The sequence below is a fragment of the Mustela nivalis genome (genome assembly GCF_964662115.1).
Source record: "Mustela nivalis genome assembly, chromosome: 8".
Lineage (NCBI taxonomy): Eukaryota > Metazoa > Chordata > Mammalia > Carnivora > Mustelidae > Mustela > Mustela nivalis.
The window spans coordinates 17,930,778-17,953,715 of NC_139027.1; the positions used below are offsets into that span (position 1 = coordinate 17,930,778).

At 40.7% G+C, this 22,938-nt stretch overlaps 1 protein-coding gene across 2 annotated transcripts in view; it reads left to right on the top strand.

Moving 5' to 3' along the window:
• Positions 1–22,938, top strand: part of FAM228B (family with sequence similarity 228 member B) — a 45,239-nt gene that overhangs the window by 20,258 nt on the left and 2,043 nt on the right. For both annotated transcript variants that reach the window (XM_082745138.1, XM_082745137.1), the window contains exons 3-9: positions 3,686–3,754; positions 5,485–5,676; positions 6,318–6,398; positions 11,380–11,467; positions 11,560–11,716; positions 18,041–18,148; positions 21,133–21,295. In XM_082745138.1, coding sequence (XP_082601264.1) covers positions 3,686–3,754; positions 5,485–5,676; positions 6,318–6,398; positions 11,380–11,467; positions 11,560–11,716; positions 18,041–18,148; positions 21,133–21,295 — 858 coding nt within the window. The remainder of the gene's footprint in view (positions 1–3,685; positions 3,755–5,484; positions 5,677–6,317; positions 6,399–11,379; positions 11,468–11,559; positions 11,717–18,040; positions 18,149–21,132; positions 21,296–22,938) is intronic.

Genomic DNA, 22,938 nt, shown 5'->3' on the forward strand with positions numbered 1-22,938 from the left:
GCTTTCGTTTCTCCTGGGTATCTAGTTGTGGGATGACTGGGTCATGTAATAAGTGAATTTAACTTTAAAAAAAATATTTTATTTATTTATTCGACCCAGAGAGAGAGAGATGGTAAGAGAAAGAATATAAGCAGGGGTAGTGGAAGATGGAGAAGGATTCCCACTGAGCAGGGAGCTGGATATGGGGCTCCATCCCAGGACCCTGGAATCACGATGTGAGCCGAAGGCAAATGACTGAGCCATCCAGGTGCCCCGAATTTAACTTTTTAATGAAACTGCCAGACTGTTTTCCAAAGGAGTTTGCCTTGTACATACATAGGTCAAGGATCTGCCAGGAATTTGGTTAGTTAATTTGTAAAATTGGTGGCATCTGCTCTACGGCTTTCTCATCTCAGGTATTTCACCTTTGACTTTCCAGCTCCTATGATTGCCCTGAACTCTGTCTTCTAATTCTTTTTTTTTTTTCTTCTTTTTTTAAAAGTCCATCTTTTTTTAGTAATCTCTGCACCCAACATGGGGCTCAAATTCACAACCCTGAGATCAAGAGTTGCATGCTCCTCTGACTGACTAGCCAGGTCCCCCTGTCTTCTAATTCTTGAATTCTGTAAAACTTGTTTCCGAGTTTGGGCTCACACCTTTAGCTCTGATGGAGGCCTGCTCTTAGACAGAAGTCCATAAAAACTTAAAACTTCTACCAATGTTACGGTCTTTTTCCGAGGGTTGATTACATTCTTGTTTCTCTCTGCTTTTGGTCAGTCTCCAGCATTTTCAGATTGTTTTTTATATTTTTGTCTAGAATATTAATTCAGTACCCATATTGGTTTTGAGAACAACAGATTTGCCATGAATAGCAACTTTCTGGGACAGAAAGAGCAAAGAAAATGAATCTAGATGTGGTTTTGTTTGTTTTTTTTTTTTAATTAAAAAAAATTTTTTTTATTTTAATTTTTTTTTAACAATTTTATTCATTTGAGAGAGAGAGACAGACAGAGCACAAACCAGGGGAGAGACAGAAGAAGAGGGAGAAGCAGACTCCCTGCCCAGCCCGGAGCCCAAAGTGGGGCTTAATCCCAGGACCCGCAGATCACAGCCCGAGACCAAGGCAGACACCCAACCACCAGAGCCACCCAGGCACCCTTTTTATGAATTTTTAAAAATCATTAAAATTTTTTTTTATTACTTTAAAGATTCCACTCATTTATTTGACAGAGAGAGAGACAGCAAGAGAGGGAACACAAGCAGAGGGAGAGGAGAAGCAGGCTTCCCGCCAAGCAGGGAGCCTGATGTGGAGCTCGATCCCAGAACCCTGGGATCATGACCTGAGCCGAAGGCAGACACTTGACGACTGAGCCACACAGGCACCCCTAAATCATTTTTTAAAAAGATTTTATCCATTTATTTGACGGCAAGAGAGAGCAAGCACTGGCAGAGGGAATGGCAGGCAGAAAGAGAGGGAGAAGCAGGCTCCCCACAAAGCAGGGGGAGCCTGATGTAAGGACTCTATTTCAGGACCCCCAGGACCATGACCTGAGCCAAAGGCAGTCACTCAACCAACTGAGCCACCCAGGCAGCCCTTTACTTGAGTTTAAATTCTGACTCAGTGCATGGTTTTCTGGGCTTCTAGTTCTTGGTTAACTCCCATGACTCTTAATTTCCTTGGGTGTTAACCATCCTTGGGAAGGTTAGTTCTTGGGTTTTGAGGTTTTACTCATCTGTTCTGAAAACAAGAGTAGTGGAATTGAAGACTGCTACTTCCAATGATTGATAATTTGAGAATATTTTGTTTTTGTATAATTGTCAGAAGATTTCAAAGGCCCATCCCAAATGTCTCTCACTTTGGGAATTAAAAAAAAAATTAATCATATTTACATTGTGGTAAAAGATATATAGCATCAATAGCATCAAAGTTTGCTATTTTTGACCATTTTTAAAAGATTTTATTTATTTATTTGACAGACAGAGATCACGAGTAGGCAGAGAGGCAGGCAGATAGAGAGGGAGAAGCAGGCTCCCTGCTGAGCAGAGAGCCTGATGCGGGGCTCGATTCCAGGACCTTGGGCTCATGACCTGAGCCGAAGGCAGAGGCTTAACCCACTGAGCCACCCAGGTGCCTCTATTTTTGACCATTTTTTTTTTTTAAGATTTTTATTTATTTGTTAGAGAGAGAGATACAGAGCGCAAGCACAGGCAGACAGAGTGGCAGGCTAGAGGCAGAGGGAGAAGCAGGCTCCCTGCCGAGCAAGGAGCCTGATGTGGGACTCGATCCCAGGACGCTGGGATCATGACCTGAGCCGAAGGCAGCCGCTTAACCAACTGAGCCGCCCAGGCGTCCCTATTTTTGACCATTTTTAAGTGTACAATTTCAGTGACCTGTTTACAGCCTCTTGTATTTTCTGGCGGGTATTCATGGAAGATTTGTTATGCAAGTGGAAAAAATTAATGTTATGAACTATTTTGTGAAGACTGTTGCTTTAAAATCTGAAAATGTGGAATGCCTGGGTGGCTCAGTTGGTTAAGTGTCTGACTCTTGGTTTTAGGTTGGGATCACAGGATTGTGAGATAGAGCCCTGCTTTGGACTTTACGCTCTGCAAGGATTCTGCTTGGGATTTGCTAAACCGCCCTCCTCCCAACATGCTTTGGTGCACTCTCTCACAAATAAATAAATCTTCAAAAAAACCCTGAAAATACAACTTGTATATAAATAAATCTATTAATCTTTGAAGCTGTAATGACTTAATGAATTAAAATAGGATTCAGTAATGACTGAATGAATTCAAATAGAGGCCTAATTCTATTTTAACTATTTTTAAAAAACATTTTATTTACTTATTTGACAGACAGAGATCACAAGTCAGCAGAGAGGCAGGCAGAAAGAGAGAGAAGGAAGCAGGCTTCCCACTGAGCAGAGAACCTGATGCGGGGCTCGATCCCAGGACCCTGGGATCATGACCTGAGCCGAAGGTCTTTAACCTTCGAAGGTCTTTAACCTTCCAACCACCTCTTGGAAGTGGCTTTAACCCACTGAGCCACCCAGGCGCCCCTCTATTTTAATTTATAAAGGTAAAAGCATTTTATGAAATGTGAAAAAAAGATGGGTTCTACTTATGCAACTCTGGGCAAGTCATTTGACCATGCTGGAACTCAAAATGTCTGTAATCTGAGTTATTTTTTTGCCCCTGAATGAGCTAAAGCAAATAACGGAAAGATTCAAATACGCTTTAAGAAGTACTTGATGAAGGCTCCTGGCTTGGTAGGAAGTCTGCTTCTCCCTCTGACCCTCACCCCTCTCGTGCTTTCTGTTTCTCACACATAAATAAATAAAAAGTCTTACAGGAAAAAAAAGTACTTGATGATATGATTTGAAGTAGAAAAATTGTATTTACAGGGAACTTTTCAGGGATATGTCTGTCACATAAAAGCAAGTCCAGATAGTATTAATAATATGATTTAAAAATTTTTTTTTTTTTTAGAATGGGGTGGGGAGGGGCAGAGGGAGATGGAGAGAGAAACTGAAGGTGACTCCTCACAGAGTACAGAGCCTGACATGGGGCTTGATCTCACGACTGAGATCATGACCTGAGCCAAAACTGAGTCGGATGCTTAACTGACTGCACTACCCAGGTACCTCAATAATTTGATTTATTTTTAAGATTGGATTTTCAAAATTTCATTTTGTCATTTTAGGCATTAGCTGAAGAAGATACTGAGGCAGCTATTCAATCAATATTATATAGAGAAAATTATGTGATTAAGGTAAGAATTGGTTACGGAATGTGTCACAATTAAAAATTAAATTTTGTTTATCCATTTTAGATGGAGTACATCATCATTATACAAATTTAAAAAAATAGAGAAAATAGAATTGAAAGCACTCCTTAGCCCCTAGGATTAATCTTAAGCGATCTCTGAGATTGTTTTAATTGACTTCTCTTTTTATACTTTGTGGGAATTCTGTAAGAGTTTTCCCCAGCTTGCGCTTTCATCCAGTGGGGCTTCTGTGGTGTCAGTGTGTATTAAGAGCTTTAAGAGCTGTTACTGGAATGCACTGACCAATGATTACCCAGGGATGCATAGGTAAGAAGGAGGCTTTAACTGTAACAGGAGGGGCTTAATTAGAAGACAAGATGAATGTGCATGTAGTAATCACTGGAGTGGATAACCTGTAAAGAAAAATTTTCTTTGGAATTGTTTAAAAAGGAAAGGAGCTATTCATTAAAAATGGTTGGACACTGCTATGACCTGAAGCTAGGGAGGGATAGAGCCTGGAGAAGCTCTCAGGGTTCCTGGTTGGTTGGTTGGTTGGTTGATTTTGAATTTCATGTTGTTGATTGTAGCAATCACATGATTTCATCTCCTAGGGGAGAGGCAAATACGTTTTGGATAAGAAGTTTTAGTTTATAGCCTAAATCAATCATTTTCTCTATGGGCTGCTTGCCGTTTCGGCCAGGTTGTGCTGTGCTGTGCTCCTGCTTCTTCACTCTTCCCTTTTTTTTTTTTTTTTCCTTCCATAGAACATACCTCTTCAAATTCTCTCATCCCTCCTCTTCCTATACAACTCTTCATTCTTTAAGGCCCATCCCGAATGTCTCCCCCTCTAGGAATTAAAAAGAAAAGTTTAGTCCTTTTTTCCCCATTATGGTAAAATATATATAGCATAACATTGCTATTTTTAGCCATTTTTTAAAGGTACAGTTCAGTGACATTAATTACATTCACATGTTGTACAACCATTATCACTATTTCCAAATAGATGGATGTCATGAAATCATCACCATTATCTATTTCTATTTCTATAACTTTTTCATTATCCCAGCCAAAACTTCGTACACATTAAGTAATGAATTCCTATCCCCTCGAGTCACCAGAGGTCCCTCGAGTCACCTCTAATTTATTTTCTCTTTCTGAACTTGCTTATTCGAGATAATTTCAAATAAGTGGGATCCTACAATATTTGTACTTTTGTGGTCTGGCTTATTTCATTTAGCATATTGTCTTCAAGATTCATCTATTTTGAAGTATGTGTTAAAACTTCATTCCATCTTATGGCTGTCTAATATTCCATTTTGTGTATATACCACATTTTATTTATACATTCATCTGTAGATGGACACTTGGGTTTTTCCTTTTGGTTATTGTGAATAATGGTTCTATGAACATCAATGTGCAGGTATCTGAGTCTCTCTGTGTGTGTATGTGTGTGCGTGTATGCGCGTATTTGTGTGTGTGTATATTTTGGTATATTGTCCCTCAATTGTTTTGTATATTTATTTCGTAGTCTGTCTCTCCAGGGAGAGCCCTCATGTTGTCTAATCTGTCTGTGTATTATTCACTATTTCCATTATGGTATGTGCCACCCAGTAGAAGCCAAATAAATGATTGAATTAATGAATGACTTTGTGGGTTATTCTTAGGACTGTAATTGAGTTTAAAGTTTAGAACAATGTAGCTTTAAGATAATTGTCTCTTCCATCACTGTTTATTAGGAACTAGATAAGTCTTTACAACATCATGACTTCTTAAAGGCAAGGAGAAAAGAGATGCAACATAAAAGATGGGTTGACCATGTCGCACATCCTCTCCAGAAGAAAATTATAGAAAAAGTTGGTTCATATAAGAAGATTAAAAAAAGGAGACAAGAAGAATTAGATGGTTTTTTAAAACATGTAAATAAAAAGGTACGAAGAGGTCATCTGATACTTGTTTCAGTTGGTTTAAAGCTATGATTATCTTTATAATGATCCAAACAGCCTGCCCCTTCTGACTCTATATTAATCTCTGTTATGGCGAATACTGTTCTTAAATCCAGGGTATGTGGAAAGGATGGAGGGAAGAGGGTTAGGTCTGGATTTAAATGTGTATATTAGAATCTGTATTTTTTGCTTTTTAAATGTAATTGTTAATTTTATATACCGATTAAATTTTGGCTCCAGGTTCAGGATACTTATATGTAGTTCTAGAACTCTGTTATTTACAAAGTAAATAACTCCATTATTTACAAGGTAAAATATTTTTTTTTGGCATTTCTAAGAGATTGAGATGTTTGACTAGGAAGCATTTAAAAATAAATTTCCAAATCTGTTAGTGTTCCAACGTTTGTTATTCTTGCAAATTTTAAGTGGATTCCTTCTGTCACTATAATAGTTATTACTTGGTTACATTAAGTTTAATTCCAAATTTGATCTTCCCTTCCCCTTTGTATTTGTCATTGATGCTGTTTTGAAGTAGAAGAATGCAACTGTGTGACTCTTGAGTTTTGTTAATGCTCAAAATTAATCATGCACCTCTTGTTATGTGTAGTTTTATTTCCTTCCTATAGGGAAATGTATTTATAGAACATTATGATCCCAAAGAATATGATCCTTTTTATATGAGCAAAGAGGACCCGAATTTTCTGAAGGTAGGATAGATTTCTTATTTTTGGTATTATGTGGTTGGTTATTTTGAGAAGCCCTAATATATAAGTAGTTATTTAGTGATTCCTTAAGAATGCAGTAATATCTTTTTTTTCTTTAAAGATTATTTATTTATTTATTTGAGAGAGAGCATGAGCGAGGAGAAGGTCAGAGGGAGAAGCAGACTCCCTGTGGAGCTGGGAGCCCGATGCGGGACTTGATCCCGGGACTCCGGGATCATGACCTGAGCCGAAAGCAGTCGTCCAACCAACTGAGCCACCCAGACGTCCCACATCTTTTTTTTTTTAAAGATTGTATTTATTTATTTATAAGACAGAGATCACAAGTAGGCAGAAAGGCAGGCAGAGAGAGAGGAAGGGAAGCAAGTTTCCTGCTGAGCAGAGAGCCTGATGCGGGGCTCGATCCCAGGACCCTGGGATCATGACCTGAGCCGAAGGCAGAGGCTTTAACCCACTGAGCCACCCAGGCACCCCAGAATGCAGTAACATCTTAAGAATAGTTTGCCATCTCCATATCCTAGAGAGGAATAAAAAAAAAAAGCAAAGTCCAAAGTAAATTAAACCTCTGTAAAATTTGAAAATACTGTATAATAATTGGGTAATAGGTAATATTTTAAAATTTCATAGACTTTAAAAAATTTGTTAGAAATTTAATACATTCTCATGATTCATGAAAAAAAGGGTTTTTTTTTTTTGAGAGAGAGAGAGAGAGAATCTTAATCAGGTTCCTTGCCCAGCATGGATGCAGGGCTCAATCTCCCAACCCTGAGATCATGACCTGAGTTGAAGTCAGGAGTTAGATGCTTAACTGACTGAGCCACCCAGGTGCCCCCCCTCAAAATCTATTTTTATTTTTATTTATTTTTTTTAAGATTTTATTTATTTATTTGACAGAGAGAGATCACAGGTAGGCAGAGAGGCAGGCAGAGAGAGAGAGAGAGAGGGAAGCAGGCCCCCTGCTGAGCAGAGAGCCCGATGCGGGACTCGATCCCAGGACCCTGAGATCATGACCTGAGCCAGGCGCCCCCTCAAAATCTATTTTTAAATAAAGAATTTAAAAAACCACTCTAAGGGGCACTTGGGTGGCTCATTTGGTTAAGTGTCTGCCTTGGACTCAGGTCATGATCTCAGGGTCCTGGGATGGAGCCCTGTGTGGGACTCCCTTCTCAGTGGGGAGTCTGTGTCTCCCTCTGTCTCTGCCTTTTTCCCTCACTCATGTTCTGTCTCTCTCTCTCTCTCTCTCGCTCTTTCTCAAATAAATCAAACAAAATAAAATCTTAAAAAAAAAAACCCTCACGATTTCATTACACAGAATGAACTTATTAACATTTTTTGGTATATCCTTCCGGATAGCCAAGACTACTTTCTATATGTAGATGTATATATACATTTTTATTTTACAAATTGTTGTAACATACATTATGTTTTATAATCTGCATTTTTTTCTCAATAGTTCTAAGATTTGCTTCTTTCTTTGTCAATAAATGTAAATACATAATTTTAATCATTGCATAGTATTCTGTTAATAACATCTGGGGTGCCTGGGTGGCTCAGTCCGTTAGGCCTCTGACTCTTGATTTCTGCTCAGGTCATGATCACAGGGTATGAGATCAAGCCCTGAGTTGAGCTACGCACTCAGTGGGGAATCTGCTTGAGATTCTCTCTCTTCCCTCTCCCCACTCTCCCCCTCTCAAATAATAAATCTTGGGGTGCCTGGGTGGCTCAGTGGTTTAAAGCCTCTGCCTTTGGCTCAGGTTGTTGATCTCAGGGATTGAGCCCCGCATCGGGCTCTCTGCTCAGTGGGGAGCCTTCTTCCCCTCCTCCCCCGCCTACTTGTGATCTCTGTCTGTCAAATAAATAAATAAAAATATTTAAAAAAATAAAATAATAAATCTTAAAAAAATATTAACTTGCACTGAGGCCTTAACCAAATGTTAGGACTTTTTTTTTTTCATCCTCACTGCTACCACATGATGTAATTTGCAGATGAGGCAAGTGAGACACAAATTGGTTAAGTTACTTTTCCAGAGTCACACAGCTGTAAATAGCAAAGCGTAGATGTGTTTCTAGCTATATATGGTATCTTGCTATACCACCATTTTTTTAAACATATTCCCTACTGTGAACATTTAGATTATTTTTGACCTATTGCTGTTATAAATGATGTTATGATGAACTTACCTGTAACTATTTCATAAGGTTTTCCATAGGTAAGTTGCTAGACGTAGAATTTCTGAGTTAAAGGTTATGCATAATTTTGATTTATACTGCCAAATTGTTCTCCAGGATGGCTGTATAAATTTGTACCCCCACCAGAGCGTCCATTTTCCCACACTTTTGCTTATAATAGTGCATATTATTAAACAAAATTAAAATCCTTGAGCCATAGACCTCATTTGAATCATAGACATTTTAAACTGCTGGCATTTGCAGACAAAGCAGGTTTTTGTTTTTGTTTTTTGTTTTGCTAAATTGTGTTGTGTGTATGTGTTATTGTCCCTCTTTTTTTTTTTTTTTTAAAGATTTTATTTATTTATTTGACAGATCACAAGTAGGCAGAGAGGTAGGCAGAGAGAGAGGAGGAAGCAGGCTCCCCACTAAGCAGAGAGCCTGATGCGGGGCTCGATCCCAGGACTCTGAGACCACGACCCGAGCCGAAGGCAGAGGCTTCAACCCACTGAGCCACCCAGGTGCCCCTATTGTCCCTCTTTTAATAGGTGAAAGTTAAACTGAGATTTTACAGCTAGAGCCTTAGATAAACTAGCTAGTAACATAACTAGTAAAGGGCAGAACTGGAATTTGAAACCCGATCTTGTTTTTTTTTTTTTTTTTAAGTATTTTATTTATTTGAGAGAGAGAGAGAGCATGCATGCTTACCCCAAAGGGAGGAGTGGGAGAGGGAGAGAGAGAAAATCTCAAGCAGACTTCCCAGTTGAGTGTGGAACCCAGCTCTGGGCTGGATCTCATGACCCTGAAATCACGACCTGAGCAGAAATAATGAGAGACTTAATGGACTGAGTCACCCTGGCGGCCCTGAAACCAGATCTTTTTGTATCACAATTGAAGTTCTTTTACCATGCTGTCAGTCTAAATGATGCGGTGATAGGTGGCCTCTTAAGTTTAGCTGAGCATTTTGAAGTTATAGCAGCAGTTCTCAAAGAGGAATATAGACCTCTGAGAACCCTGAAAGCCTGTTAGGGGTCCATAAGGCCAAGTAGTTTCATAATAGTGCTGAATATCATTTGCCTTTTTCATAATGTTGACATTTGCTCTGATGGGGCAAAATCAGTGGTGGATAAAACTGCTGGTACCTTAGAACTTGTTATTAAGTCAGTGTCACCAAATCAAACTCGTGGTCATTATCGACTTCGTTGCCATGCACTCACAGTAAAATCTAGTTTCACTTAAGAATGTCCTTGATCAAACATTAAAAATTAATTAATTTTATTAAACCTTGCTCCTGAGTGCACATCTTTTTAATATTCTGTGTGATGAAATGGAAAGTATGCCAAGCATTTCTGCTGCCTACTGAAATGCAGGATGGTTGTATGAATTGTGAGCTATGCTGGTTTGATTGTTTTTTTTTTAAGGTATACTGTTTTTACTTGAAAGAATGTCTTACAAACTGTGATTAAGTGTTGGGTGTTTGGCAGACATTTTAATAAAGTAAGTCTGTCACATCAGGAAAAACAGCTGACAATATTTGTTGCTAATAGTAAAATATGGATTTTTAAGCAAAAATTTGAATTTTGGAGAAATATTCACCATCATGGGTGTGATGGCTTCCTAATGCCCTTACACTTTTCTGATGAGAGTGGTAATGATTTTAATGAATGGAATTATAGGGTAATGAAATGTATTAGCATTTGGAAGATCTCACATATATCAGTGATATAATTTTTTCCAAATAGTCAACCCATGACATAGACAAAAGATCCATTCAAAGTTCAAGGTAGTTTAATGGATTTTTTTTAATATTTTATTTATTTATCAGAGAGAGATAGGGGGAGAGAGTGAGCACAGGCAGACAGAATGGCAGGCAGAGGCAGAGGGAGAAGCAGGCTCCCTGCTGAGCAAGGAGCCCGATGTGGGACTCGATCCCAGGACGCTAGGATCATGACCTGAGCCGAAGGCAGCTGCTTAACCCACTGAGCCACCCAGGTGTCCCTAGGCCAATGGATTTTAGTGTAGTTGAGTTTGAATAATTTATTGATACAGTTTCAGATTGGACATCATAACCTTTAAGAAACTACCACTTACTGCGTTTGGGTAGAGTGTCTAAGAAGAATATTTGATCTGAATCAGATCAATTCATATTAGAATGATCTGAAAAAGCTATTAAAATTAGAGTTGACTATGGGGTGCCTGGGTGGCTCAGTGGGTTAAGCCTCTGCCTTTGGCTCAGGTCATGATCTCAGGGTCCTGGGATCAAGTCCTGCATTGGGCTCTCTGCTCAGCAGGGAGCCTGCTTCCTCCTCTCTCTCTCTGCCTGCCTCTCTGCCTACTTCTGATCTCTCTCTCTGCCAAATAAATTAAAAATTAAAAAAAAATTAGAGTTAACTATGATGGAGGGCCCTCATTTCTTTGTAATGTGTTAAATATAAATAATGGTTACTCTGAAATATGTAGAGACTATTCTTTTTTTATTTTAATTTTATTTATTTATTTTTTTTTTAAAAGATTTTATTTATTTATTTGAAAGACAAAGATCGCAAGTAGGCAGAGAGGCAGGCAGAGAGAGAGGAAGGGAAGCAGGTTCCCTGCTGAGCAGAGAGCCCGATGCGGGGCTCCATCCCAGGACCCTGAGATCATGACCTGAACTGAAGGCAGACGCTTAACAGCTGAGCCACTGAGCACCCTAAGAGTATATTCTTGATTCATCTGGCCAAAGAGTCGTACACAGTTGCTTAGTTTAGACTGAAAGAGACCTGCCACCCTGTCCTCAAAAGACATGTTTTTCTTATAGGTTACCATTCCACCATTTCGTGATCCTTTGAAAAAGGCACAATATGACAAAGATGATGAAAAAAGAACTCTTCTTCAGTGTGAGACTGGTACTTAGTGCCTAAATGTTACGTGATTTTACAACCAAGACAATGGGAGTTGCATTTAATTGTACTAATTTAGGTTACTAATCTTCTTGCAGGCAAAATATATACAATGAAAGAATTTAAAGAGATTGAAAAGGCCAAACTACATTCCAGATTCCCAAGAATTTCTAATTCAAGGCACTTTATGACTCCAAATGAGTGGCTTAAGCTGCCTACAACTTACATAGAAAGTGAATTTTGTAAAAGGAGCAGGTAATGGTTAATATAATAGAAATTATAGAACCTTTGGAATTTGAAACTGTTCTTGAGACAGTGGTATAAATTTTGTCATAATTCTGATTTTTAAAAAATTTCATTCTTCAATGAGAAATCTGTAATTCTTTTTTTTTTTTTAAGATTTTATTTATTTATTTGACAGAGATCACAAGTAGGCAGAGTCAGGCAGAGAGAGAGGAGGAAGCAGGCTCCCTGCTGAGCAGAGAGCCCGATGCAGGGCTCGATCCCAGGACCCTGAGATCATGACCCGAGCCGAAGGCAGCAGCCCAAACCACTGAGCCACCCAGGCGCCCCAGAAATCTGTAATTCTTTATTCCTATTTTTTTTTTAAAGATTTATTTATTTATATGACAGGCAGAGATCACAAGTAGGCAGAGAGGCAGACAGAGAGAGAGGAGGAAGCAGGCACCCTGCTGAGCAGAGAGCCCGATGTGGGGCTCGATCCCAGGACCCTAGGATCATGACCTGAGCCGAAAGCAGAGGCTTTAACCCACTGAGCCACCCAGGTGCCCCTTTATTCCTATTTTTGATGTTTCTTTTTTTTCTTGGGCACTTTCAAGATTTTCTCCTTGCTTTTCAATAGCTAGATTGTGATGTGTCTGAGTGTGTGTGTGTGTGTGTGTGCATATGTGTCCCCTTTCTTTCTGTTTATCCTGCTTAGGGTTCTCAGAGATTCTTGTATCTGTTGTTTGACATCTTTCTTTTTTTATTTTTGGAAAATATGAGGCCATTATCACTTCAATTATTTCTTATGCCCATTCTTTGTTTTTCTTTTCATTATTATTATTATTATTATCATTATCATTATTATTATTTTAAAGATTTTATTTATTTGACAAAGAGAGCGAGCACAAGTAGGGAGAGCAGTAGGCAAAGGGAGAGGCAGAAGCAGATTCCCTGCTGAGCAGGAAGCCCAATGTGGGGCTTGATCCCAGCCAGGTGTCCCTATTATGTTTTTTTAAAGATTAAAAAAAAATTTTTTTTAAGATTTTTATTTATTTATTTGACAGAGAGAGACCACAAGCAGGCAGAGCAGCAGGCAGAGAGAGGGTTGCAGCCTCCCTACTGAGCAGAGAGCCCAATACAGGGCTTGATCCCAGGAACCTGAGATCATGACCTGAGCTGTAGGCAGAGGCTTTAACCCACTGAGCCTCCCAGGCACCTCTTAAAAAGATTTTTATTTGAGAGAGACCACACAAGAGAAAGAGCACTGGTAGGGATGTGGGGCAGAAGGAAAGGGAGAAACAGGCTCCCTGCTGAGCAAGGAGCCCAGTGTGGGACTCCATCTTAGGACCTTGGGATCATGACCAAGCCGAAGGCAGACACCTGACTGAGTGAGCCTTGAAGGTGCCCCTGAGACTCCTATATATATATGTTAGACCATCTGATATTGTCTCATAGCTCTGTAGCTCTTATTTTGTTCTTTTCTGTTAAAAAAATTTTTTTTTTCTGCTTATATTTCAGTTGGACAGTTTCTACTAACCTATCTTTTGGTTCTCTGAGCCTTTCCTCAGCTATGTTCCATCTCCCTTTTTTTTTTTAAAGATTTTATTTATTTTGAGAGAGAGAGAGAGCCAGATACAGAGATAGTGACAGAGAGCATGAGATCAGAGAGGAGAGGGAGAAGCAGGTTCCTACTGAGCAAGGAGCCCAACACAGGGCTCCATCCCAGGACCCTGAGATCATGACCTGTGCTGAAGGCACCACCCAGGCGCCCCTGTGTCCCATCTTTTGATCAGTCCATCAGTGGAATTCTTTGTCTCTGGTGTGATTTTTATTTCTAGCATTTCCATTTGATTTTTTTCACATAGTTTTCATTTCTTTTGATACTCTCCCGTTTATACAGGTTCACTTTTCCATTAGATTCTTTAACATATTAGTCATAGTTATTTTAAATTCTCTGATAGTTCCCATGCTAGGGTCATTTCTGAATGTGGTTCTATTGATTATTTTCACTCTTGACAATGGATTATTTTTTGTCTTGCCCCCCCCCCCACCCTGTGTCTTATAATTTTTTATTAAATGCTAGATATTTGAGGTTCTTTTGTCTGGCCTTTTTTCTTCCATGTCTTGTCATTTTTTATTAAATACCAGGAAATAGAGGTAGAATAGTATAGACCAAATACATCTAGAAACAGATATGCCTTTGCTTCTGTCCAGCATTAGTGTGGAGAATTGGGTTCATCTAGTCAGAAGTTCAGCTGGGTTTAGGTATTACTGTTGCTATTGTTACTTTTAGTGCATTGGAGGCTTCAAATGCCTTTAGTGTTGGGCTGCTGTTACCTTGTGCTTAGGGTAGGGGCTGGCTTGCCAGAAGGGTTTTCTCAAGCATTTCTACTCCCCTATCAGTTTTTGGCTATTTCTATAAGCCTGCTTCACAGAGTTGTGTGGGGGAGGTGTGGGGGGAGTCTCTCCCATGTTTTTGCTTCATTCCCAGAAGTATACTGCTGTTGCCTGTTATTGCTAGGCTCATAGTGGGAGCAGAGGAATTTTTTTCTGTTTTCCTTATCCTGCCACAGTTTAAGGCATGCTCTATATCCTCGGGCCTCAGGAATAGCATGTTCTTGGAGTTCCTTTCCCTTCTCCTTGTGGCAGCCAAAGTCTTGTGTGAGTTTCCTGCCCCTGTTCCAATAGTAGCAGATCTCTGCTTGGTATAGGTATAGGATATAGGTATAGGTATAGGACCTAAAGTGGTTTCTTTCTTTCTTTCTTTCTTTTTTTTTTTAAGATTTTATTTATTTATTTGACAGACGGAGATCACAAGTAGGCATGTTGGGTCCCCCCCAAAATTGGGTACCCCAATAATAGGTCCGTGATTAAAGGAGTGAGACTGATACAAAGCGAAAGTCAAGCAAAGCTTTATTTCGCACCAAGCATCAGGAATCAAACTGACCATCAAACAGACCAGCCCCGGCCACCCCTACAGAGAGGACGACCCCTCCCTGCTTTTCAGACTAACTTTTATAGAGCAAAGGCCATGTGGTTGGGCCTGGCCACACACAGGTGGCCAATGAGATTGTAACACACACAGGAAACTCCACAGTGATGCTAGGTGACCAATTGAATTACAATTTACCCTAGTAGACATTTGAATCAGCCTATCACCTAGTTCAGAATTGGCGCCAAAAGGCTCCCAAAGGGTGGGGCCCATACTTCTTGGTAGCTAGGAGACAGTATGCGCCCCCCACTGATTGAATACCTCCTCCTGGCCTGACCCACCCTTGTACTTGGACTTTGTTACCTGGGACTGGTTTCCCGGACTTGCTTTTAAGTAAGTTCCCCTGGGTGGGGGGTGGGCAAAGTCAATTTAAGTTTTATAACAGAATGGCAGTTCTGCCAGGGTGGGGCTGCTCTGGCTGAATAGGCCCTTACAGGCAGAGAAGCAGGCAGAGAGAGAGGAGGAAGTAGGCTCCCTGTGATGTGGAGCTGGATCCCAGCCAAAGGCAGAGGCTTTAACCCACTGAGCTACCCAGGCGCCCCCTAAAGTGGTTACTTGTCTCTTCCTGTGGGACAGAGGATTTTTACTTCTATCCTTATCCTAGTAGCACTGGATCCTTGCCTTGGTCCTAGGTGTACCCCTCTTACTTCTCCATAGGCAGACGGTTTTGCCTGTACTTCTCTTCCAGAATTAGCGTATCTTTGCTCATTGTCTTGTGGGGGGGTAGGTTGGGGGGGGGATTTACTTCCCTCTTCCAGCAGCTTTAGGCTTTTGCTTTGTAGTAGGAAAGAATCCAGGGAAATGGATGGTTTCCCTGGGTTTTTACTTGAAGCTCTTGGTCTCTTCCTGAGCATCCTTGTCACATCCTTTTGGTGGTCTTCTGCTCTATGCCCAGTCTTTTCTGAGGAAAACACTGTTTCCAAGACTATTAAATGCCACTTTAACCCTTCCTCTATCAAATATTCCCAGTTGGGGCACCTGGCTGGCTCAGTTGGTAGAGCGTGTGGCTCTTGATCTCAAGGTTGTTAGTTGGAGCCCCACGTTGGGTGTAGAGATTGCTTACATAAATCTAAAAAAATAATCTTGAAGTAAAATATGTCCGATCCACCTCCTTATACTGGTCAGTATGGTCCAGTCTCTCTTTTGTCCCATCACTTGACACACATGTACTTTTCACTTATCATATAGTTTGCAACTGTGTAGTTGTGTGTGAAATGACTAAGTGGATGACTAGTCATTGGTTGAGTCTGTGAAACTACTTTGGAGAGATTTTGTGAAAAGCCTTTAATGCCAGCTTAAAAATTGGGATTTTATCATGAATGGGGAGTCATTGAGGGTAGTTGAGGAGAGCATGAAATGCTGGGAACTTTATTCTGGCATATGCTGTATATGACAGATTACAGATAAGATTGGACTGGAAGCTGGAGAACATTGAAGTTTTTATAAGGATCTATGTTGTTTGGATAAAGGTCTCAGGATAGTGACAAAAACAATGAAATGAAGAGACTGATGTGGTAAAACAAAGGAATTTTAGATTCTGGTGGCCAGCTTTGGAGGGCCAGTTTTGTTTTTTTTTAAGATATTATTTATTCATTTGACAGAGAGAGCAAGGACAAGTAGGGGAAGCAGCAGGCAGAGAGAGAGGGGGAAGCAGGCTCCCCATGACATGAGACTCAATTGCAGGACCCTGAGATCCCTGAGATCATGACCAGAGCTGAAGGCAGCCGCTTAATGACTGAGCCACCCAGGTGCCACGAGAGGAAGTCAGTTTTGAGAAGTACTATCTTACATATTAGTTTCCTAAGGCAGTTGTAATAAAGTACCACAAACTGGGTATTTTCTTCAGTTCCAGGGGTGGGAAGTATAAAATCAAGAAGTCAGCAGTGCCATTCCCTCTATGAAGGCTCTAGGGGAGGCTCCTCCTTGCCTCTTTCCTAGTTACTGGTGGCTGCTGGCAATCATTTTAGTTGGTCTGTGGTCTTTTTTTTTTTTTTCTTTAAGATTTTATTTATTTATTTGACAGAGAGAGAGAGAGCGGCAGGCTTCCCACTGAGCAGGGAGCCCCGTGCGGGGCTTGATCCCAGACTGGGATTGTGACCCGAGCTGAAGGCAGACGCTTAATGACTGAGCCACCCAGGGTCCCCTTTATTCTTGTTCTTTAAAGATAATTTGCTGAGTACAAAATTCTAGGTTGGTATTTATTTTCTCTTAATGCTTTAAACATATGCTTCTTGTTTTTTTTTTTTTTTTTTAAAGATTTTATTTATTTATTTGACAGACAGAGATCACAAGTAGGCAGAGAGGCAGGCAGAGAGAGAGGAGGAAGCAGGCTCCCCGCCGAGCAGAGAGCCCCATGTGGGGCTCGATCCCAGGACCCTGAGATCACGACCCGAGCCAAAGGCAGAGGCTTTAACCCACTGAGCCACCCAGGCACCCCTATGCTTCTTGTTTTTGGTTTCTGTTGTTTATGAGAGGTCTGCTGTTATTCTGATTTTTCATCTTTTCTCCATGGCTGCTTATAAAATCTTTAAGGTTCTTTTTAAAAATTTTATTTTCTTTTCTTAAAGATTTTATTAGCGTGAGCGAGAGAGAGAGCATGAGCAGGGGGAGGGGCAGAGGAAGAAGCAGACTCCGCACTGAGCAGGGAGCCCAACACGGAGCTCGAGCCCAGGACCGGGATCATGACCAGAGCCAAAGGCAGACCCTTAACTGACTGAGCCATTCAGGTGCCCCAGTCTTCGTATTCTGCACTCTTACTAGAGGTGTCTAGGTATAGATTTCTTTTTATTTAATCTGTTGGTATATATTGTGCTTCTTGGATCTCTGTGTTCATTTTTCATCAGTCTTGAAAATTCACAGCAATGATCTCTTGATTGCTTTTTCTTTATTTGTTCCATTCTGCTTCTGGGCTCAAATTAGACATGTATTAGACCTTATTTCTTTTTCTTTTTATTTTTTAGAGGGAGAGAGGGGGAGAGACAAATGGAGAGGAAGAGAAAAATCTTTTTTTTTTTTTTTAAGATTTATTTATTCTAGAGAGAGAGTACAGGAGCAGGGAGAGCGGCAGAGGGTGAAAGAGAGGGGAAGCAGACTCCCCACGGAGTGGGGAACCAGATGAAGGGCTGGGTCTCAGGACGCCTAGATCATGACTTGAGCTGAAACCAAGAGTCAGATGCTTAACCGACTGAACCACTCAGGGTGTCAGTTTCAGTAGCGCTTAAATACTCAAGAATGTATACTAGTTTGAAATAATGGTCTTTTGGACAATATACATAGCAGTCAATATATAACAATAATTTCTGTATAAATATAAGATAGTTTTGTTTTCAAAAACATCCTTACACCATGTTATCTTGTTAAAGGTTAAAAGTGAAAATGAATTTTAACGATTGTAGTTTTGATATGAAACCCTTGACAAGAGTTCCTCATCCTGTGGAGGCTCAGCAAGAAGAAAAAGCAGTTATTTCCAAGTGAGTCTGTTTTTCCATAGCTTTGCTTTTTTCATTAAAGATGCTTGGCTGTGTTTCCATCCCCTGCCATCCTTTTAAGTTGCTAGAGTGGTGCTGAGGCATACACCACGCTCCTGTGGCATGACATTGGGCCCCTCCTGCCTCTGTGTTGGGAGGAGGTGGTGACAGAGGCTTTAACCTACGGAGCCACCCAGGCGCTCCTCAACTCTGTTGTTTTTTTTTTTTTTAATTTTAATTTTTTTTTTTGTTGCTCTTTTATTTTTATTTTTTTTTAAATAAACATATATTTTTATCCCCAGGGGTACAGGTCTGTGAATCACCAGGTTTACACACTTCACAGCACTCACCAAAGCACATACCCTCCCCAATGTCCATAATCCCACCCCCTTCTCCCAACACCCCTCCCCCCAGCAACCCTCAGTTTGTTTTGTGAGATTAAGAGTCACTTATGGTTTGTGTCCCTCCCAATTCCATCTTGTTTCATTGATTCTTCTTCTACCCACTTAAGCCCCCATGTTGCATCACCACTTCCTCATATCAAGGAGATCATATGACTCAACTCTGGTTTTAAAGAACAAATTGCTAACACATTCAGAAATAACAAACAGGGACAGAAGACAGACTGTTAACAACTCAAAGTTTAGGAGATTTTTAAAAATTGGAATTGGAGCAGAAAAATGGAATTTTGGACTAGTTTTGGTGGATAGCAGGTATACCGAGAATGAAGCGATATTACAAGGAGAGTGGTAGTAAGTACTACTTGTGACAGAGGGATCCTCTCAATTGCCTAGTTATGGAATTCAAGGAAGAGATTTCTCTGTATAGTTACATAATCTGTTTAACTAGCTGATTAAAACTAATGAGATCCCGCAGCTGTTGGTGCAGGGAATGTAAAGTGGTGCAGCAACTATGGAAAAGGGTTGGGCAGTTTCTCAAAATGTGAAACATTAAATGGCCATGTGACCCAGCGATTCAACTCCTACCCAGGAGAAGTGGAAACATACGTCCGCATAAGTGATCATGACCTGACTGTGAGTGATCATGGCGGTATTAGTCACAATCGCCAAAAAGTGGAAACAACCTAGATATTCAACAGCTGGTGAGTGGGTAAAAAAAAATGTGCCATATCTCTACCTGGAGTATTATTTGGTGATTAAAAGGAAGAGAAGTAGTGATACATGTTATGAAATGGTTGAAGCTAAAACTATTCTCTGTGAAAGAGGACAGCCACAAAAGACCACATACTGTATAATCCTATGTCCAGGAAGGCAGATCTATAGAGACAGGAAGTAGACTGTTGTTGGGCTAGGCCTAGGGTTGGGGATGGACAGTGATTGTAAATGAGCTTGAGGTTTTTAGACTTTCTAAAATTAGATCATGGTGTTGGTTGAACAGCTCTAAATACACTAGTAATCATTGATTTCTATATTTAAAATGGGTGAATTGTGTGGTGTGTAAATTACACCTCAGTAAAGCTGTTGATCGTAATAGAAAATATTAAAAATTATTTAAAAAACCAAGCAAAGCAGAAGAAAAATGAGCTTATATGATGTACAATTCTCTGTTCCTAAAAAGCCCCAAAGTAAGTTGCAATACACTTTCCTTTTTCTGAGTAGGCTCAGGATTTGATGGATAAAGGGAGTGTGGCCAAAGCCAGAGGGCTTTTTAGAGATGATTGATGCTGCCATGGGCAGCAGAAAAAATGATTAATGACTAATTGCAGAAACAGATGACTGTTGAGATGGAGGTGGACGCTGTGGGCTTCTCAGTGTCCTAGAGGGGTGGTTTAATAATTGGCTGCTTTTTGAATGGGAGTTTAAATTCAGGAATAATAGAAGTATTGAAAGTAAGTCCTGTTCACTTGGTAGCTAAAGGCCTTAAAAGATGGAATGAGTCAAAATCACTCTTGAATCCTAGGTTTCAAAAGAGTAAGTTTCTCTACAATCTCTAACGGCCACGGTCTCATGGATCTGTTTGGGTCAGGTTTTAGGATAATAAACATTTAGATCCTACTTAATTTCTATGTTTGATATAAAAGGAGGGCTTTTATTCTCAAATATCTCTTCTAATAGAGTGGAACCCAGCTATGAAAGAGAATATTGCGTATTTGAGTACCGGAGGGCCTGTATTTTAGAGTAGAGGTTTAAGTCTATGAGCTTCCCTCTGGAAAAGAGGTGGATTAGATTGTGAATTAGGGAAACATCCCAGTTATGGCATCAGGGGTGGGGAAAGCATATTGGACTTCGACAATTAGACCTTCCTTGGGAAGACACAATGGACAACTCTGTGAGGCGGACATTTACTCTGAAAGAACCCCACTCAGCTGTTTGATTAAGCAGCAAAGCAGTTACACATGAAACTAATATTAAAGCTAGGTAATGCTATTCATTTGGGTTTCTTTTTTATAAAAATGTGTAGATTCATATAAAACTCACCAAGTTCAAACTAAAAAAATTTTTTTAAATTAAAAATTTAAAAAAATTTATTATTTTTTTAATTTTAAAGATTTTTATTTATTTATTTGACAGAGAGAGATCACAAGTAGGCAGAGAGGCAGGCAGAGGGGGGGGCGAGCAGGCTCCCTGGTGAGCAGAGAGCCCAATGCGGGGGCTCGATCCCAGGACCGGGAGATCATGACCCGAGCTGAAGGAAGAGGCCTAACCCACTGAGCCACCCAAGCTCCCGCCCGCCAAATTAATTAATTAATTAATTAATTAACTTTTATTTATTTTTTAATATTTTATTTATTTGACAGAGATCACAAGTAGGCAGAGAGGCAGGCAGAGAGAGAGGAGGAAGCAGGCTCCCCTCGGAGCAGAGAGCCTGATGTGGGGCTTGATCCCAGGACCCTGGGATCATGACCTGAGCTGAAGGCAGAGGCTCAACCCACTGAGCCACCCTGGCACCCCCCCCAAAAATTATTTTAATGCTACAGGTGAGTTGTTACTTAAGAGAATATTTCTCTTTCTGGTTCCTTCCTACAGAAATAAAGAATCATCCTTTCTGGAAAAAGAATCTCCATCTTTTCATGAGAGAAGAAATCCAAGTCTCAAAGAGGCCAACTCTGTAGGCCACTTCCTTGACCCTCAGCAGGAAGGGGACCAGGACACTGTGAGGGCTGGGAGAGTCCTTTTTGCCATGCACAAGGTAGACATTGCTGATACCAAAATCTGGGCAGCTGGGAGCTTCTCTGTAGGACAGGCTTTCAGGAAGAGAGAAGGCAGTGGACTGCACCCTCTTTACCCCAAACAAGGCGAGGAAGAGAGTAGAAGAAACAGAAGCAGCTTCCTTTATTCAGAGGGACTGGAGAGAGTTGCCCTGGGAGTTATTACACAGTGGACATGCCCTTTGGTGGGTGGACTTCCAGGTTTTCCTACCTCCCTTTTAGGAATGTTAACTGTTCTTCTGTCTCTCTGCCATCTCTGTCATCCCTACCATTTACCACTTATCACACCCAAGCCAGACCCCAAATTTTGTTCCCCTTAATTCAACCAAGACAAGCAGAAAATTTTCAAAAGCACCATGTACTAAATGCAGTGTAGTAAAATTTAGGAAGTAAAGGCCCCCACATTTAAAAATGTAAAATGTATAGAAATACAGGTGTTCACAGAGCACAGTTTTCTCATCCTACGATAACTACAGTTAAACTTGGTGGCCATGTGACTGGTCTCACTTAATTTACTGCTTCCAGGTCTACGTGCCACTTTTCCCCTTCATTTCTCTTCTCTATATCCTTGTGTGTCCCAGTGCCCTGGGGTAGAGCCTCTTTCAGGAGTGGATTTGGAGGAAAAGTCACAGCACACCCTTCTCATCTTCCAGTTAGAGATCAATATGGGAATGGTGCGTTAGTCCAGATATACACTTTTCCTGCCTTCTTTTCGGTCTCTCCATTTCCCTATTCCAAAGTTATTTTTTTTAAAATGATTTTATTTATTTATTTGACAGAGATCACAAGTAGGCGGGGGGGAGGGCGGGGGAGAAGCAGGCTCCCTGTGGAGGAGAGAGCCCGATGTGGGGCTCGATCCCAGGACCCTGGGATCATGACCTGAGCCAAAGGCAGAGGCTTTAACCCACTGAGCCACCCAGGTGCCTCAGGAAACTCATTTTTTTTTCTTACTCATGGAAGTTTTATTAAAACCTTATTTTGTAGTTTAACTCCTTTTACTGTAATGTTTTAGTATCCTCCTATGTGCTTGCTTGCTTTCTTCCTCAAAAAATTGTTTTAAGATTTTGGGCTCCTGGGTGGCTCAGTCAGTTACGTGTCTGCCTTCTGCTCAGGTCATGATCTCAGGGTCCTGGAATCAAACCCCATCAGGCTCCCTGCTCGGTGGGGAGCCTGCTTCTCCCTCTCCCTCTCCTCTTCCTCACCACTCCTGCATACTCTCTCTTGCTATCTCTGTCTCTCAAATAAATAAAATCTTTTAAAAATATTTGTTTTAAAGATTGTACTTATTTATTTGAGAGCGTGAGAGAGAGCATGAGCAGGGGGATGGGGAGAGGGAGAAGCAGACTCCCCTGCTGAGCAGGGACCCCCCACACGTGGGGCTGGATCCCAGGACCTTGGAATCATGACCTGAGCCAAAGGCAGACTCAACGGACTGAGCCACCCAGGTTCCCCTCTTCCTCAAAATTTTAACAAGCACCTACTCTGACCCAGGGGTTATTTGAGAGGCATAATGGTAAACAGAAGAGGTAAATCTCTGATTTTGAGGAGCTTACATTTTGAAGGAGGAGGGACAGACAATAAATATGATAGATGTGAGGTAGTAATAAGTACAAGGAGGAAAATA